We start from the raw sequence: 18,945 nt of genomic DNA on the forward strand, positions 1-18,945 counted from the left end.
GCGTGTAAATGTTTGCGAGGGTGTACACTCACTCTCAAACAGAAACGTGTGTTACAGGTGCCCGGGACAAACTCGTGAAAGGGCAAAGTGAAGTCAATATTCAGCGTTTCCCCACAGGCAGCGATATAAACTACAGACAAAGAGCATGAGCAGGTGGTGAGTTTCTCAGAAATCAAGGACAATTATGCTATCATTTATTTTGTTATGCATTTCATGTATACTTTTATCTTTTATTATAATTAGAAATCATGTTTAATCTTATGTTATATTATTTATGGTATTTGGTCTTTTGTAAAGTACTTTGAGACGTATCTGTTCTATGAAAGGTGCTATACAACAAATGTATTATTATTTTTATAAATTAATTATTACATAAACAAACATACAAAAAATACTAAAAAAAAATAAATACATAAAACACACAAAATCTCTTCTTCATCCTTCTTTAGGACGAAAAAACGATAGAAGGATAGATCTTTTTAAAAAAGTTGATAGACCAACTTTTGGACAATAGAAAAAAATCTATTTTAATATAATCCAACAATTATAACTCAAATTACCATCAAGTGGAAAGAGTTGACTAATCTTCCAACAACCAGCTAGTTGATTAGTGACTAGTTTATAGAATTATATAGTTTCAGAATTGCGTGCCGTGCGTTCTCAAAGCCGTATTAATTTGTTAGATTTCCTAATAGTATTTTCATTTCTGACACTCTATTATTTTTGAGTCTTGCATTCATTCTGAAAGTCTTGCTTACCATTCTCCTGCTGTTTGGTGGAGCAGTCGATCCAGTTGTGCTGATTGGCGGCCCAAATCATCTCAAACTGGTGAAAAAGTATCTTAAATTTCCATGAATATGGAACGAATGAGTAGATGTCCGGTTCACTATCGCTGGCCCAGTCCTGGATCAGATCTACAGATCATAACAGGAGGAGGTCAGCCGGAGGACAGACATAGGCTCATGGTACCGTAACTTACAGGTAAGAGAGAAACATTACCTGTGAAGAAGTTTTTCTGTGCATAGATGAAGTGGTACGTGGCTTTGTAAACCTCGATTTCACACTGCCAGGACTGGGGCATATTCCACACACGCGGATAACTGGCTATGACATGAAACTGAGGAGTTCAAAGACAGTTGTTAATATGCAGGATAGTTCAATAGTTGTTTTATTTAGCTTTTTTTTTAATTTAGTTTATTTTAGCTTTAGGATTTTAGGTACTATAAGTGTTTTTGGGGGAATATGAAGCAAAATATGGCCCTGCCTTTTTAAGCTGAACATTTAAGACATGTACAAGGACATTAAATGGGATTTTTTTTTTTTTTTTAAAACAGGCTCATTTTACAACTCCCCCAGAGTTAAACAGTTGAGTTATACTGTTTTCGAATCCATTCAGCCGATTTTCTGATATTTAGAAAAACATCAGTAACCAGACAGTTTCTGGTCCCATTGACTTCCAGAGTATATATTTTTTTCTTATATTTGGGACCAGAAACTGTCTGGTTACTGATATTCTTCTAAATATCAGAAAATTGGCTGAATGGATTCAAAAATGGAAAAAATTTAACTGTTTAACTCTGGGGGAGTTGTAAAACGAGCCTATTTCCAAAAAAAATATCCCTTTAAGAGAATGAGTAGATTTCATTGTTTTTATCATAGGTACTATTACAGTTATCACTAATAAAATTCAGAATTTACATTCATCATTTGTTTCAAAAGCCCAAAACACATCTATGCTGACGCTACAGCCCTCCCCCAGAGATTTTACAAAAACAAGTGCTGAGTGGGCAAATTGGCCTCATAATACGTAATATCGGAATTATTACAAAGATTACTTCTCTAAATTCAAGTTTTGTAACATTTTCCCATCATTGACAATAAATACCAAGACAATTACTGTCAGATCTCAAATTGCCTGCAGCAAACAATGTTCCCTTTATCTGTTTATGGAAGAACAGCATAGTTTTCTGCATTAAAAGTTTGAAGGGCTATGCTTGGAGTCTGTATTATTAGGTCAGACTAGTCAATTTTGAAAATGTTTAGTTTTGCATATCTCTTACAAACACACAAAATCGTGTGCCGTACTCACAGCAAGCATCTCAGCCTCTAGCAACGTCCTGTACTGCATACTGCTGGTTGTATCAACATGTAATAACTGGCCTTTAACAGTGGGAGAATAACCTAAACAGAGGTTAAAGACAAAGACAGTATTAGCAAGATAAGAAACACAGAACGGGAAAATTGCCATTCATAATATAACGCGTCAAGTTAAATTTATATTAAATGTACACTATGTAACTTGTTTAAAATTAACAAAATTTAAATAATGAGTCAATACATCACCAATCATTTTTCCACAACATGCTCTTCTCTTAGCCTGATGTACTATGGTAAGCCTATTATAAGTGTTTATATGTTATACCTGACAGGATGGTTTTAACAGGAAATTGCGTACATACGTCGCTACTTTGTTTATTTGCTCCGGCTACTTTCCTAAAAGTGATGCGGAGATGGGGTTTTCTCCTCAACAGGTGAGTAAGATATTTTATTGAACAGATAAATTGACATATGTAGCTCTCTAACAAAGTTCATTGTAAAGCATTATCAATTGTGAAGGGTCATATTTATTTGCACAGTCACGCAGAGCCGAAGCACAACCAAAACAACGATCTTCCGCGGAAAGCATGCAGTTTTGTTTCATAATCCAAAGTTATATAGTGTACATTTAAACAAACATTACGGTCAAGGGTCACCCTCAAAAACTACTTCAGCAATTTTTCCATAAGCTTTGACAGTTACCATTCACCCCAACAGTCATGGGTATGTTGACCTCGAGGTAAGAACCTGCTCCTACATTCACATGGACCGCATTAGTCTCCTGTGAAGCCAAATGGATTATGGGTTAGTGAATGAACAAAGACGGAGGTCCACATTCTTGCTCAGGATTTTATATTCTTATGAATGCAAGCCAACATTCCCACAGAGGAGAGTGAGAAAATGAATCATTAGGAGTGTGTATGCATGTAAATACCCTATTTTTGGTGAATAGCAAGTCTATTGTTGCATCAGCTATGATGTTCATACGCAGCTCAAAGGCGAGGATTTGTCGGGGTTTGCCTGGTGTGGCAACATCGCTCACTTTCATTGGCTGATAGTCTGCAGGCAAGAAGAACTTCCACAGGCTGTCTCTGTAGGGGTCAAATCACACATATAAAGAATGGACTATAAAAGTACAGTATCATTCAAATGTTTGGAGTAATTAAGTAAAATTTATCACAGATTTATAATGAACTCTATTTCAATCTATAATGGTTTCCACAAAAATATTAAGCAGCACGACTGTTTTCAACATTGATAATAACAAAAACGCTTTTTAAGCATAATATGAGCATATTCGAATGATTTCTGAAGGATCATGTGACCCTGAGTCTCGAAAAACGAGGGGTCTGAGAATGCGGGACTGTACCGGAGGCTTTCAAAATTCAGCCTTACCATCACAGGAATAAACTACATAAACTACATTACAAATATATTAAAATATAAAACAGCTATACAACACTGTGAATTATTTTCTGCATTAGTATTCATAAGCCTTGTAGAACCGGAATAACACAGCCAACTACAACCATATTAGTGTGATTGTGGGCAGGTACCTCTGTCTGTCAGCCCATGGGCCGTAGTTAAAGTCTGTTCCTTTGCCACATACAATGTCCAAACCCCAGCATGGAGGCAAGTCCTGTAATTTGGCATCTTCAGAGCAGGCTTCTGTATCCCCATTCTCCACTTCCTCTGGGACCAAACCTAAAAAATCATACATACACAGGAAACATTTATGTGTTATTTACAAAATACACACTGTTTAAGTGATTATATCCAACAACAACCCAGCCTTATACTTTCAAAATTACTGAAAGACAAAGCATATGTTCACCTGGTTCATCCTGGTAGTAATAGATGTCCACATCATTGGACTGCATGACCACAAAGCCCTCCCCCATGAGCCTGGGAGGTCTAGAGACGAGAAAACACTTTTTAAACAACTGCTACATCACTCCAACAGATCACGAATCATTACTGATCAAGCGGTTGACTAATCTTCTAGCATTCATCGATGAAAATTAACCAGTATTTACTTTCAGCTAATCCATAATTGACATTGGGAAAAACCTGATCTATACGAGAAGCAATTAATGTTCAGGTCATTGTGTTAATACTATTTTCAATCTAAATTAAATTACACAGATCAGTGCATATACTTGTAGCTAATGAAAAATGAACAGCTCTGATTAATTAAATTAGCCTTGTGTTTAAAACAGCACATTAATAACCCTTTATAATAATATTCAAATAACAATAGTGCAGTGAAAGTCTATGGTGCTCTCACTCTGGCTGCTTCATTTAATGAAGTGTCCGACTTCAAATCTGTACTGCATTTATGACATTTTGCACTATTTTAGCACTACTTGACCTCATTATTTGAAGCATTATTTATTTTTATTTTTTCCCTCATTATTTTTACCCCTGGTCACTCAGTGCTATATACTAATGTGCTTTGCACTGCAATGGTTGCTTGTCATTACCAGGTATAACTGTGTAAAAAAAGCCATAAAAAAGTGTTGCTTGTGTAACTAAGAAATGTCCCTCCTCTTCTTTTTTGTATATCATATCATTCGAACTGTAGTGGTCATTTGTCATTTATTATACCCTGTTATTCTGCATCAATCCAGTCATATTGCCATATTCTTCCATATTCTATTTATACACAATACCATGTGCATCGGTATGGTCACTGGCCACATATACCTCATTATCAGTTGTACACAGCATCTTCTCTATTTATACTACACATCATTTGCACTGAAGTGGTCGCTGGCCATCATACTGTAGTGGTCCACCCATTTATTTTATTTCGACTGCTTATTTGAGCTATTTTTTAATTCATTTTAATATTATTTATAATATAAATGTATTAAATATCAAGTAAAAAAATAAAATAATAAATAAATACACTGTTCTCTAAGATATCGGCAATTAAAAAAACATTATTGGTCGACCACTAGCCTTACTTCATACCATCTGCATTTGCAGCATAATGGTGTTTAAATATCCCATGAAATCCGTGTGTTATGCAAGATTCCCAATGCCCAAAGGTATTGATGCCCAAAGGTATTGATGACACATCTTGCACTTAAAAACATATCAAACATTCTTTCAAATAATATGCCTAGAATGATAATGCCCATCCTTTTACTACAATTTACCACTAGCAAACAAATCATGGTTCATCACTGAGGATATATACACAATCAGGGCAGTTTTTTTTAAATAAAATTAACACTTAATACAAAAGGGGGAGTACTAATGTAATAAATTACATTTTAATATGTATTCAATACACATAATAACATTTCACAATATTACAGTTTTACTGTATTTTAGATTAAATAAGAGATTTCTTTCATTAAATAAATCCTACCGACTTTTGAGAGGCAATGTAAACTTAAAGCTATTTACAAAGGACTCATCAAAGGACTGATTCAATAATTAACACGTCACAGAACCAAAATCTGTGCTTATGTGATTTAATGCAGTCTTAAAATAATATATCAGGTTAGATAGATTGATAGGTAGCAATTTCATTGGCTCTCTACTTGCAAAATGACAATAAAGTAGAATGTAATCTAATCTAATCTGATAGACTAGAGATTATTAGACTCACTCATCATTCTGAAGGCCCAGGTATCGCAGGCTGGGCACCAGCATGACACGGACGTTCTCCAGAGAACCCTTTACAATGTGCATGAACTGATCCAAGTGGCTGCTGGGTGGTTTGGTGGCATATGTCAGGAAGGCGTCGTCAAAATTCATACAGAGGGTTTGAGGAAGATGGTGATTGCCAAATGCTACGCGACCCTGAAGGCAAGACCAGCGAGTGAATATCAAGTGTGTTTATTTTAGTTCCTCGTGATGTTTCAGAAGACTGTACGGCTCTAAATATACGCTACGAATGATGCCGTAGCAGCAAGCTGATGTCAGACAGGTGAATGGGAGAAACTGTAACTGCAATACTCACTGTACTGATGTCGACTTTGATGACGGGGATGAGAGACCTCCAGGAAGACGACGGTTCCTGGGCCTCAGCTTTGATTTGAACACTTCAAAAGTAACAAAAACACATCTTCATTCATGAGCACCAATACAGTGAATGCTTCCAAGCAAATATTTAGACAGAAAATTCAATGAACAATCAATCAATGGATTTGTAGCCATCACAAACACAGTCTGCACTTCATGTTGACAAATTAAACAAACCCATTTGATTTGGCTACACTGAAGGTGAAAAGAGTACGTAATATCTGCACCATTACCGTCAACAAACAAAAGAATAATTGACTTTTTCAAAGAGGTTTTTCCAAACACTTTCCATCATCCATTGTTTAGCAAAGAGATTTTTTTTTTTTTTTTCGTTGGGCTGGTCTGTCTATAAACTGAAGACATCAGCCTATAAATAACTTATTTATTGTTGTTTCTGCATAATAAAAGCTGAGACAGGAAAAAAAAGAATTTGAACATTTCAAAAATTATTATGTACCAGAATCTAAGTAGCGTTTACCTCTCTAAGGACTTATCCCTTTGCTCTCGCCCTTTCTCCTCATCCCGATGGGGTGGGATAAGGGTGGGCTCTAGGCCAAATATTTCCTGGAGCCGAGCGTACAGATCCGTGCGATTATACACATGGAACTCAAATCCGTTAACGGTGACATAGAGCCGTGTCTCAGCCTTCGGATCTGGAAACACAGTAGAACCATTAAAATATCATTATACATGTGTTTCTCCCACATTTTGTGGAGAATTATCATTAAATCAACATATAAGTACGAATCAATCCAATCAAAGAGCAACAATTACAAAAAAATGTTTGGATTAATGTTATGATTACACATGTTAGCTGAGTAAATGCAACAAAATAAAGTTGTTTGTTATGTGTTTGCACTGACCATGTTGTTTCTGTTTGGGGTTGTACATCTGCCACCAACGAAATATGAGTAACCCATCTTGAATTCTGAAAAATAAGTTTACAATAGAGTAAAAAAAAGATGGGGTGTAACCCATAAATGGTCAACAAACAGACAACAGTAATAAGAGGAGTGTCAACTGAGCATAAATAGGAATAAAATAGGATAGGATTTCAATAGAGGACAAAGAGTTGCAATATGTCCGTGTACCTGATAGACATATCTTCATTGACGAAATAGACATCTCGGAACATAACCTTGCCCGACAGCACAGAGAATGAAAATGAGCCTGTAAAATAAATAAATAAAGTAAATGGAAAAGAAAAATGAGCAAATAAAAACAGAATCAAGACTAACTTACCGATGTGTATGTATCCATTCTTATAGAGACGGTTAATGATGACGGTGAGGACGAGTCCAATATTGCGGGAATTGTAGTATGTCAGGTATATGATCCATCCGCATGACATAATAGTGGCTGTGGAAAACATGTTTATTTAAACCCTTGCCCTCAATGACTGAATATTACCCTTATAGAGCAAATAACACAGTTTAAACTAATCTGGCAAGAGACATGCACTACCTTTTAAAAGTTTGGGGTTGGTACTATTTTTGTAAATTTAAAAAAAACAAAACTTATTTGATTAAAAAAACAATAAAACAGTAATATTGAAAAAAATTAAATGACAATTATATTTTAAAATGTAATTTACTTCTATGATAATAAAGCTGAATTTTCAGTATCATTACTCCAGTCTTCAGTGTCACATGATCTTTCAGAATTTTTTCTAATATGCAGATTTTTGTTGGATTTGTATTTTTTGTTTTTCCAAAAGAACAGCATTTATTTGAAACAGAAATTTTAATGTATTTACTGGCACTATTGATCAAATTAATGTGTTCGTCCTGACAAAATAAATAAACTAATTATTGACTCCAAACTTTTGAATGGTAGTGTATATGTTCCTTGTGTATGCACCGAACAATGTGTCATGTCAACTTGAGTCTGTCTACATTGGAAATGCTGAAACTGTGCATAATCATAGAATACCCACAATATAAATCAACGAATCAACCAACTGCAAGCTAGTGAATAAATCTAACTGGGCACTTCCAGTATAGACAGCTTAGCTGGTTATGATGTGTAGACCAAAAGACCAAAACAAAAAATAAGTAAAAATCGCATCAGATGCCTACTTACCAACGAGAAGCCACACAAAATTAGAGTTGTGTCTGTTAAGGTAGTCATCTAATTCATTATAACTGGGGAAACTGTTGTTTTTGATATCCATGGTTACACCCCACTGCAGATAAAAAGAACAGCCATCACGATCAAATTACACATAAACCTTTGACTTATCAAGTAAACTGCCAATGCACAATCAGCAGACTATTCACAGACCCAGTGTGCAAAAAGGAGGTTCTTAAGTTAAAGACAGAATTAGCTCATTAACAGCCCCAAAGTTATCCACCATCAATTTATGAAGACATTCATATAATTAGCGCTCTAGGTTATGTACAACACATTTTAGTGTTTTGGTAAAGTAATACATGCATGTTTGCAGTCATGTGAGCTTATTTGAGCCTTTTGCTGACGATGAAGTCTATGTAGTTACCATGAATTAACAATTGGCAATTCTTGTTTTGAATACTGCAGCAGGCTTATTTAATAGAAACGATTTATGTGCACAATCTGCACAACATTATTTTTTTTTATTCATATGCCCTTGTAACATTTAATCAAAATAAATAAATTCCCCTATTATTTCTTCTCTAATGATGTTTTCTCACATCACAGCAAAAGCAGACCACAACCATCCAATCAATTCCCAATGGACAAAACCAAGCCCCGTCAAGAAAGTTTCACTCGGATTTACATCACAATATGGAAAAAAAGACTATCGCAACTTCCGTTTCATGATGCCAACATTTGTGGTGGTAAAATAAAACAGTATTACGACTGATAAAATGTTTAATCTGAATCTAGCGCTCTATGAAATATGAAAAATAAAACTGTAAGGGAAATGTCATGGACATGTATTTGAAATTCATAAGGAAGAAACAATAACGATAGAGAGGGTGCCAATTCAAACACAGAAGTGCCACTGTCTGCAAATCCTGGTTGATTAATTACTAATAATAATCACAGACTAATTACAGTAACGGTGAACTGTGCCTTTATCTAGTATAGTAGCGTGTTTGAAAAAGAAAAAGAAAATCCTCTTGTTGTAATCCACCTTAAATCTAAAATAACCCAAAAGCACCATAAATCTGTAATTGGAAGACATCTGGAAAAAAGAAATACTTAAACAGCACAAGCTGTTTCCATTCAGCTGCAAACACTCATTCACACACTCACACTTATGCACCACACTGTTTAGATCATTTATCATGTAAAACAAGTTAAAAAATCTGTCTGACAAAATGCAAGAATGTAAAACTGGTCACCCACGCAATTAAAGAAGCAGTTGCAGACACAATGCTCAGCTTATATGAGCCTTGTACCCTTTTATTTTGCATGCAACACTTTTAGGCAACATATTTGTGTGACTGTGAAACAAGAGGCTGCGCTATTTGTAAAGAATATATTGCTTCAGAGAGATGTCAGTATGAGACATCATTATTAGATGAAAAGATGCGAGACAGGAGCAAATGATGTCAGTTCATCATGTGACAGAAGCAGGTGTGTTAAGATACTGAGATTCTATAGTGATTATCTGTGGGTCTATGGAAAAAAATCTCCAGCTGAGTATCACAGGGTCTGCTGTGGTATATCAACATCTTTCTTCTCAGCCTGCTCCTCAGGCTTACACACAAGGAGAACCATCTATTTGAATTAGTGCTGAGGTTGACTCTAGTCTAACCTCTGGTAAAGTCTAAAAGGTTTAAAGCTAGAAGAAGTCTGCTATTGAACAAGAGGAGCAGTCTTCCATGTTAAGAGTACAAATCGAAAATAGAAATGGCCGCTTCCCTTTCCTCAACTCTTCATGAAAAGTTGTGCAAGTAATTGAGCAACAACTGAAGTAACTTGAAGGTGCCATTTGAGACATCTTGATTATTAAATGTTTCTTTCTGAGGTCCATATATGAAGCTTTTGAACTATATCACCAAGCCATTTTATATGACATTTTCCATCCTTTATTATTAAACAGCTGTTTCTTGTTGTTTCTTCATTTGCAATGTGAAAAATACAACTCCCATTTTGTCAGACGCACTGTTTGTAGGACTGACTGATCTGATGACAACCAAAATATTACATTTTTTAAATTTTAAGTATTAAGTACCAATTGCTAAGCAGATTTGAGTTCACTGGACTTCAGTTGTGGAAACTCTTTTCTTAATGTTGGTTCAATCAAACTCCTATTTAACTTTCAACAATGTATTTGCAGGTATTTTCAAAACATAAGTACAATGTAAAATCATGCATGTACACAATAAGTCCCTTTTATCATATCATTAATTTCGATGTTAGTAGTAGTTAAAGCCACTTAATATAAAGTGGGACCAGTATTTCTTTTTCATCTGATCCATTTACGATTCTTACTGTTGTTTTTCTTTTTTATTATTATTATTATTATTATTATAGAAAAGTGAGAACAGATAGAACCTCTACCGGAATGAAATTACATCAAATCTTCATGTAAAGTTTCACAAACAAAATAAGTGAAATAAAAACAATAAAGAGACCATTATAAACACATACAGAGGAAACCATTATGCACCAGCGGTATTATCAACAACAAAAAAATCATCATATTTCAAGAATCTGTAACTACTCTTGTTTTGAATCTACCTTCATACAAGATTTAAGAAATGCTTGTTTTAAATGAGAAATGTGGAAAAAGTAGGCTGCGAGTCGAATAAAAAAATTCCAAAAAAAAATTATTTAATTAATTGAAGTAATAGTTTATAGTATACCTTTATAGTAACATATATCTGAAAGGATTTGGAAGAATCAAATGCCTATAGACCATTTTTCAAGATGTAAACAACACTGGTCCAGAAGCACTTCCTGTTTCAATTTTTTAACACTACATAAAAGCTGGGATAAAATACAACCAACAGAAAATATGAAACTCAATCAAAAAGTTAAACAAACATCTTTAAGATGATTTCTTTACATGTAAAATACAGAAAACAGTTACAAACTGAAACAGGAAGAGTTTACATCTTGCAAAATGGTCTATATGAAGATATAAACTATTGCATTATATTTCCCTAGATATTACACCGTCAACCACAGCATATAGCTACACGTGTTTGTCTGACACTGTGTTTCAATATTAAGTAACTATATAATAAAAAGTTAACTGGGATTGGGAATTATTATAATAAATAAAAAAATCAGAACCCTGCTACTCAACAAACAAACAAACTGACTGTACATAATCCTCAAAAATGTGCTTTAAGAGAAAATTAAGCCTGAGCAAAGATTGAACCCCATATTTACACAAATTAAGATTGGGTGTATCGTATACCAAGTCAACAATTGAAACTAATTGGCAGAAAATTAACTATTAATGAGACAGCCAAAATGAAAATGAAACAGAGATGTCAACACCAGTGCAACTCTAGAATCTAGTGTCAACTGAGTCTAATTACCCGGTTAGCTCACTGTGTGACATCTGACAGTTATCGCTACTCTATCAAACAGATTTAAAGGAGGAACAGTTGTGTTTTAATACAGCCTGGGGGGATTCTAAATAAAGACATGTAACTTTACATATAACAGTCGGTAACGTTACCATGAACTGCTTCGACAAAAGGTGAGACTGACATGTTACACAATAATGGAGCTCATTATTTCTGTTTGACAACTGGACCATTGTATGTCAGTCTACGTGCAAATTAAACTGTATAATGCAACTCGATGTGGATAAACCGAAGATTATAGCAGCAGATCAAAACAGGATAAACCTTACAAAAAAAACCGACACGATGATTATGATGGATAGTATTAATTACGCGTTGGCTCCTGGCATGTCAAGCACAACCTTATGATGATTGTGAAGAGAAAGACCAGATATCAGTCAACTTTATTAGTCGGGTTATGATCATATTTAATGCAACGAACAGATGGCTGTGTCGGTGTATGACAGCCAGCGCTTGAGCTCAGCAGGTGATCTAGGATCAAATCCAGACAATCTCTGCTGTATCGTAGGCCGCAGCCCGTGATCACACACACTCACACACGCACACATACAACCTGTTTGGGAACACGCAGCTTACCTACCTCGCCTTGTAGAGTGTGGAATTACATTTCACGTTGCCATGGTCTTTAGAGCTGTTCTCTTGTACTGCTCTCAGGCGACAGCACCCATTTCTCAAACTAACGATTTCTTTTCCGGAGTATTTACATGGGCTACGCTTGTGTTTCCTGTTTTGTGGTCATGTGCCGGGTTTAACCAATCACATATCTGTTGTGGACGACGGGGCCAATCAGAGGGCGAGGTCATAGATACTAAGCGTGAGTGACATGGAGTGTAGCCAATAAAAATCCAGATAATTGTGTCAGGTTGAATGCGCGACTGGACTGAAGTCAGTAGATCAGTGAACTGTCAACGATGGGGAAAGAACACACAAAAAGCGATCTCCTTAATTAACAATTGTAACAAATTAATGATTCAAATAAATTATGTTAAGTGGTCTCCATTGAAAATAATGTTAAAACCCCCTATTTTAGGCAATGATTGTCTGTAGAACGTAGCATTATGTGCAAATAATATGGAATTATTAAAGATATGCTTAATATAACACTGAACACTGCTTTCTATCAGTGCTGTAAAGTATTTTACACAATATTAAATGTGTGAATATTTATGTGTATATATTTTTGTCAAAAAAATATTTCAAAATATGACTACTGATTACAAGTTCTGTCTTGTGTTAACTTCCTGCTCCAACCATCCATGACTACAATAATGCAGTGTCCTGTTATCTCATCAAAAATAAGCCTTTTTTTAAAAATATGTTATTTGGAAAAATAAAAAGTTTAGGAAAGTATGGTACTAGGTATAATAAAATAAGTCACGCTTCACAAACAAAAGGCACAATTTATTAAGTCAACACATTTGCAACTTGAAATGTATCATTGTAGATGTCTACAATTTCTGCAGTGTCCGTTTGGTAAATAACATACATGGCAGTTAAGTAATGTTATATTTTGAGGAAGAACACTTCAAAATGAAAGCAAGATGTCTATGGGGCCCTTCCTGTTATTTGCTGACTTCCTTGCACATTGTACACCAGAGATTTGACTGTATTTAGATATAGTGAGTCAAGCTGCTCTTTGCTTTTCCCACCAGGCTTCCTGCAAAAGTATGAGCCATTTAATTAACCATAAGTTCAGTTTTTTTAAATTCAAGTTAAGGAACAAAGAAAAGTATCCCAGCCACAAACGCGGTTCTGCAAAATAACAGATCTGTCATCTGAATTCTGTAAAGTCTACAGACAATCATAGATAAAAGGCCAGGGAATGTTATTACAGAGCAAAGGTTACTTTAATTAAAGCAAACTTGAAATGCATTTAATTTGAACAAGGTGAAAGTCATTAAATTACTTCAACTTTGTTCCTTGCCACGTTACACCTCACCAATTAATGATTATGTTAGCATTTGTACATGCCACAGAAGTGTCTCATAGGACCATCAAGAACTTTTTTTCACACAAATATGAATTTACCAGCATCACTAAACAGATTATTCATTGCAGTACTTCAAAGCGAAACTGACATTTCAGGAGCAGATATTCTTCATAATGCTTTCAACAAAAAGCACATATTTTAAATGAACCTAAAAATGCAAGAGAGCCCAAATTGTCCGATGGTGTGATAAGCACAGGGTTCAGAGGTCAGAAGCTCATGAGGAGGTCACGCTCCTGCATGCTGGTAACGAAAGACTTCCCAAAAACGAAGGAGTGAAGGCCTGCCCGCAGCTTCTCCGCCATCGCCATGATGATATTCAAGTCCCCTTCCAACGTTAAGTCTAAATCAGTCTTCAGATTGCGCAGAGATTTGAAAGGTTTCTTCCCCTTCTGCCTGTAATCATCAATAATATTAAATTTGACACCAAGAGTCTAACTGGATATACAGTAAACAACATAATCATGACCTACACTCCCCGCTCCCCTTAGTTACTGGGGCTTTAAGGCTGAGGCTAAAGTGGTTGGTGAGTTTGTGAGCTCAAAGCTGATGTACTTACGTCTCATCCTCAATATATCGGAGCAGTGTCAGGGCCTTCCTGTGCAGCAGGAGAAGGAAGTGGGACAGATACACACTCCGCAGAGACAGACCTGGTTTCAACAGAAACACCTAGAAACCAACAAAGATGCATTCACACACACGTTCTCAAGGCCAAAGTGGAGGAAGAAAGGGAGTCACAGCAGGCTTACCTCATCTATGAAGGACTTCACAAGCATGTCTTTGTGCATCACGTCCTGAAATATATTCCTAAGAAAAGAAATAAAGATTAGTTAGCGATTCAGAGGGTTCAAGAAGCCTCTTATATCCTCTTAAGAAACTTTAAGAGCTGCTTTTAATTCTCTAAAATAAAGTTCAGAAGCTGACTACTTGACATGTGATTATATTGTGTCGACAGAATGACATGGTCAAATATTATTACAATTTAAAATAACTGCTTTCAAATGTAATGTATTTTAAAATGTAATTTATTCCTGTGATGGCAAAGCTGAATTTTCAGCATCATTACACTAGTCTTCAGTATGGCACGATCCTTCAGAAATCTTTCTAATATGCTGATTTGAGGCTCAAGATATTATTATTATCAATGTTTAAAATCAAAAATTTGATTCTTATATTTATATGTCGGAATATTTCATAAATCTTTCTGGATTCTTTGCTGAATAGAAAGTTCCAAAGAAATATAAATATTTTATAATCAATTTAATACATTGCTACATCGCTAAATAAAAAAATATATATATAATTTATTCAAATTTTGCTGAGCTCAAACTTTTAAACTGTCGTATATGTTAAGAATGAACATGGATTAACAATGAACAATAGTACATTTATACATAAATTAAGATTTAACCTAGATTAATAAATGTTGTTTGTTCGTTGTTAGTTCATGATACCTTACGCATTAGCTAATTTGTAGACCTTATTGTAAAGCGTTACCAAATATTTTAACAGGTCCTTTGTGATTTAATGACATTTATTTTGGTGGATCTCTGGAATACCTGATTCTGATTGGTCAGTCGCTACATTCTGAGGATTCTCAAATATTTTTTGTACACTGACCACTAAACTAAATGACTTTTGTCCCTGCCATCCTACACTGCAAGTGCATGTATCTTGTATCTCTCTGCGATCTCTATCCTCTCACATTTCATATCTATATTAATTTAAATAGTGGTAATAAGCAGAAAAAAACCTCATGATGAAACAAAATCCCTCTGCTTTGCATCACAATTTACTTTGCAATAATAACTAACCATCTGACTGATTATCTCTTAACTATATATATATGTTTTAAATTCTGTGTATTTGAATTGAAGACCACAAGAGTTTGTTATCCTGACAGTAAGAAACAGCCAATCATAATGCATCTTCCAGACTAAGAAGGTATGTAGGGGTCATACAAGTCTGGGGTGTAGGAGTCCTGGGCATTGATGAGGTTGTCTGAACTGATGTCATCCTCGCTGGCGGCCCTCCAAAGGGCACTGAGCTCAGAGCGCATGTAGCGCCGCTGATGATACGTGTGCTCGTGGCAGGGTGGCATCTGCTTCACCGTGTTAATGTCCACGTCGATGTGGGTGGTGGGGTACGGGGAGTACAGAACCTGCCGGTAGGGTAACACAAAGCTGCCAGTGGAGTCCTGGGAAAGAGAAGGGTCCTTAATGATTATCGGTAGTAATGTGCAGCAGTTTTAAGTTTCCCATGAAGGGATGATGTGGATACCTTAAGAAGGCCCTGAACAAAGAGACCGGTGTCGTATTTAAACGAGCCATCGGGGTGACAGAGTCGAGAGCACTTTCTCTCCGCAGGAGTAAGGAAGAGACACAGCGTGAGCACGATCTACAAAAGGAAACATCATTATTTGAATTACATACTAAGGTGTGAAACTGTGAATGTAGAGAAATCTCTATGCAGGAATGTGCACCTTATTGACTTTCTCAGGATTGCTGCCGACCACCATGGAGCAGCCACAAGTCTGAAGATGAGAGCTGATAGCCCTGTGATAGAGAAAGATGACAAACCTTACTAAATCAATTCAGATCATTGACTTCTAATAAAGATGTAATATGTCTTACTTGTGCAAAAAGTCTTCATGACAGCTGTCTCCAATATCATCATCATTGAGCACAGTGTCCTTTAGCTGTAACAAGGAAAATGATTTCTTTATATGGTTCAGTGAGAGAAAAACATTACATTTTTCAAAACTGTCTTAAAAAGATCAAATGTATGTGCTACTGAGTGAGGATGGCTAGTATGCATCTTTCCAGCAAGATAACCCTTAGAAGCCATTCAGTGTTTTTGTTTGCTTGCATAATGGCATTTTTAAATGATAAATTATATTTGATAAACAAAATATATTTATTAGTATTTGCATTGTTCATTAATTGATTAATAACATGACACTAATTCTTTTGTTAAGGATTTATATCAGTATTCAAAATACAATGACTTGAATACACTCTTCTGTGATGAGCATGTTTTTATATTTTCTGTTTAAAAATAAAAGTCGATTTAAAAATCAATTGTAATATTTTTTATTTTTTTTTGGGGGGGGGGCACAAAGTCAGAAATATCAGGGTAATACAACTGTCTTGATATTTTAATAAAGAAAAAAGCCTCATTAATACCTATAATACTACATTATTTTATTGAATTAGTAATTAGCATTTTATTTTACTTTTTATAAATATATTTATTAGTATTTGCATTGTTCATTAATCGGTTAATAACATGACACTAATTCTTTTGTTAAGGATTTATATCAGTATTCAAAATACAGTGACTTGAATACACTCTTCTGTGATGAGCATGTTTTTAAATTTCCTGTTTAATAATAAAAATCAATTTAAAAATCACTTGTAATATTTTTTTTTTTTTGGGGGGGGGGGGGGCACAAAGTCAGAAATATCAGGGTAATACAACTGTCTTGATATTTTAATAAAGAAAAAGGTCTCATTAATACCTATAATACTACATTATTTTATTGAATTAGTAATTAACATTTTATTTTACTTGCATTATTCTATTTTTTTAATATGGGAGAAGCAATCTGAGTTCAGCTCACATCCCAATCTACTTCAGTTCTCATTACTTCCTGTCTAAACTAAATTCTCACCTTGAACAAAAAACTTACAAAAGCCTCTCAAAAAATGAAAATACTCACATCCACCTCTTCTGGTACACTGTGTTTCTTCATGGAAGTGAGCAGCTCCATTATGGGAACAATCTCAGATGACAACATGGAGATTATGTTGTAACCCTACAAGATAAAACACACAAACAAATAAGCACAAAAACAAACAATCAACAGCTGGATTCAAGTACAATTTAGGTAGACAACTCAAAGCCAAAACCTTCTGCATGCAGATGCGTCCCTTGCGGATAATGTGTTTGAGTCTCTCCACACACACGCTGTGCAGTGGCAGGTAGAAACTGAGCTCTGACTGTGGCAAGATGATTGACAGCGCGCAAGTGTTCTTATCACCCTTGAGTTCTCCGTCAAAAATTAATGAGACAATAATGACTCCTTTTTCCGCCAAGACGAAGAATTTCACATCCACTGCGCCGCTCTCCGCATTTCGCAAAATCTCGCCGTTCAGCGTGTGATTGGCCAGAAACGTGACCTCTCCATCACTGAGCAGCGACAACCCCTGACCTTTGGGGGCCCAGATGTGGCGTACACGAGGTCCCAGGATGTTGTCCCAGTAAGCGAAGGTCGCAGCCAACATGGGACACCAGTCCTCAACCAGCACTTCAGTCTTAGCCACAGCTGGAGACTGCGGGGGACAGGCTGCGGACATGACGGCCACTCACGCTGACCTTTACAGTCACACTATTGTCAGTCTCACAATGCAGAAGTCAGTGGTGACAAACAGATTGTAACATCTCTCTGCTGTTGCATATCACTCATGGAATCTGTTTAGAGGAAGAGAAAATACAATGGACTAGAAAGTGAAAACAGTGGCATGACCAGTAAACCGGGCCAATATAACATTATATTGCATAGTTGATTTACCTAGACACATTTGGGCTGAAAAATATCATATTATTTTCAAGAATAAAAACACACACACAAGATTTTCGACCTCAGAGTATGACAAAATAATTTAGAGCTGCCATGATGGAGCTTCATGTAACGTTACTGTATGTCAACAGCGCAGTCTGTCATAAACACATCAGATCAAGCTAATGTTAATCACTTCACCGCGACTTCCATCTATAAAATTCATCTGCGTTAGCTTTAATAATCGTAATGATTTTTTTAGTCGGTTTTAGTTACACATGACATTCATAATCTTACCCGTTTCAGCTCAAAACAACAACAACACATTCGTCCTCCCTTCCCCGGTTCTCTGCTGTCATTGGCAGAAGGCTGCGAAGAAGCGCGTTGCTGAAGCGCTGGGCACAACAGTGCCCTCTGGCGGGTTAACGAGTAATTTGATTACCCGTGACCGAGGGGAAATTTAATTACCTTGTGAGTTGTTTTGTCAAACCATCACTTTAGGCTGTGATCTGTATTGAGGAAGATACCGCTGTTATATTGTAGTATCGAACTGCGTTGTACATTATATTGCTATCATATTAAATTATTGGGGGGGTTTTGTCCACCATGCCCTGACAACACAGCTAAATCGGGCCTATTGCTTTACACTTCATTGCTATTTAATACACTGTTCGAGGGGCGTCGCTGGAAAATATCTTTTTTTGTTGTTGTTGTTGTTGCTGTGTCCC

General features: G+C 35.9%; 2 protein-coding genes across 18 annotated transcripts in view; both read right to left on the reverse strand.

Annotated features, from left to right (window-relative positions):
* Window positions 1–12,401, reverse strand: part of bltp1 (bridge-like lipid transfer protein family member 1) — a 51,897-nt gene extending 39,496 nt beyond the window's left edge. For 16 of the 17 annotated variants that reach the window (XM_089116917.1, XM_089116916.1, XM_089116915.1 and 13 more), the window contains exons 1-16: window positions 12,250–12,401; window positions 8,218–8,320; window positions 7,378–7,494; window positions 7,227–7,305; window positions 6,999–7,063; window positions 6,614–6,788; window positions 6,074–6,155; window positions 5,720–5,913; window positions 3,932–4,011; window positions 3,654–3,801; window positions 3,032–3,188; window positions 2,800–2,878; window positions 2,090–2,181; window positions 1,000–1,117; window positions 759–914; window positions 33–130 (exon numbers count right to left, since the gene is read on the reverse strand). In XM_089116917.1, the coding sequence (XP_088973043.1) occupies window positions 33–130; window positions 759–914; window positions 1,000–1,117; window positions 2,090–2,181; window positions 2,800–2,878; window positions 3,032–3,188; window positions 3,654–3,801; window positions 3,932–4,011; window positions 5,720–5,913; window positions 6,074–6,155; window positions 6,614–6,788; window positions 6,999–7,063; window positions 7,227–7,305; window positions 7,378–7,494; window positions 8,218–8,308 (1,731 nt within the window). In that variant the 5' untranslated portion in view covers window positions 8,309–8,320; window positions 12,250–12,401. Of the gene's footprint in view, window positions 1–32; window positions 131–758; window positions 915–999; window positions 1,118–2,089; window positions 2,182–2,799; window positions 2,879–3,031; window positions 3,189–3,653; window positions 3,802–3,931; window positions 4,012–5,719; window positions 5,914–6,073; window positions 6,156–6,613; window positions 6,789–6,998; window positions 7,064–7,226; window positions 7,306–7,377; window positions 7,495–8,217; window positions 8,321–12,245 lie in introns of all 17 variants that reach the window. The other variant, XM_089116902.1, reaches the window with a different exon arrangement.
* A 1,304-nt stretch (window positions 12,402–13,705) lies between these two features.
* c9orf72 (C9orf72-SMCR8 complex subunit) lies at window positions 13,706–18,652 on the reverse strand. The gene is made up of 10 exons (XM_039672529.2): window positions 18,515–18,652; window positions 17,568–18,129; window positions 17,378–17,473; window positions 16,290–16,354; window positions 16,139–16,211; window positions 15,937–16,053; window positions 15,618–15,853; window positions 14,406–14,463; window positions 14,216–14,325; window positions 13,706–14,052 (listed from the first exon to the last, which is right to left on the reverse strand). The coding sequence occupies exons 2-10, from the start codon at window positions 18,012–18,014 to the stop codon at window positions 13,866–13,868; spliced, it is 1,389 nt and encodes a 462-aa protein (XP_039528463.1). The 5' UTR covers window positions 18,015–18,129; window positions 18,515–18,652; the 3' UTR covers window positions 13,706–13,865.
* Between the last annotated feature and the right edge of the window lie 293 nt (window positions 18,653–18,945).

The sequence above is a fragment of the Pimephales promelas genome, chromosome 11, assembly GCF_988280905.1.
Source record: "Pimephales promelas chromosome 11, fPimPro1.hap1.1, whole genome shotgun sequence".
Lineage (NCBI taxonomy): Eukaryota > Metazoa > Chordata > Actinopteri > Cypriniformes > Leuciscidae > Pimephales > Pimephales promelas.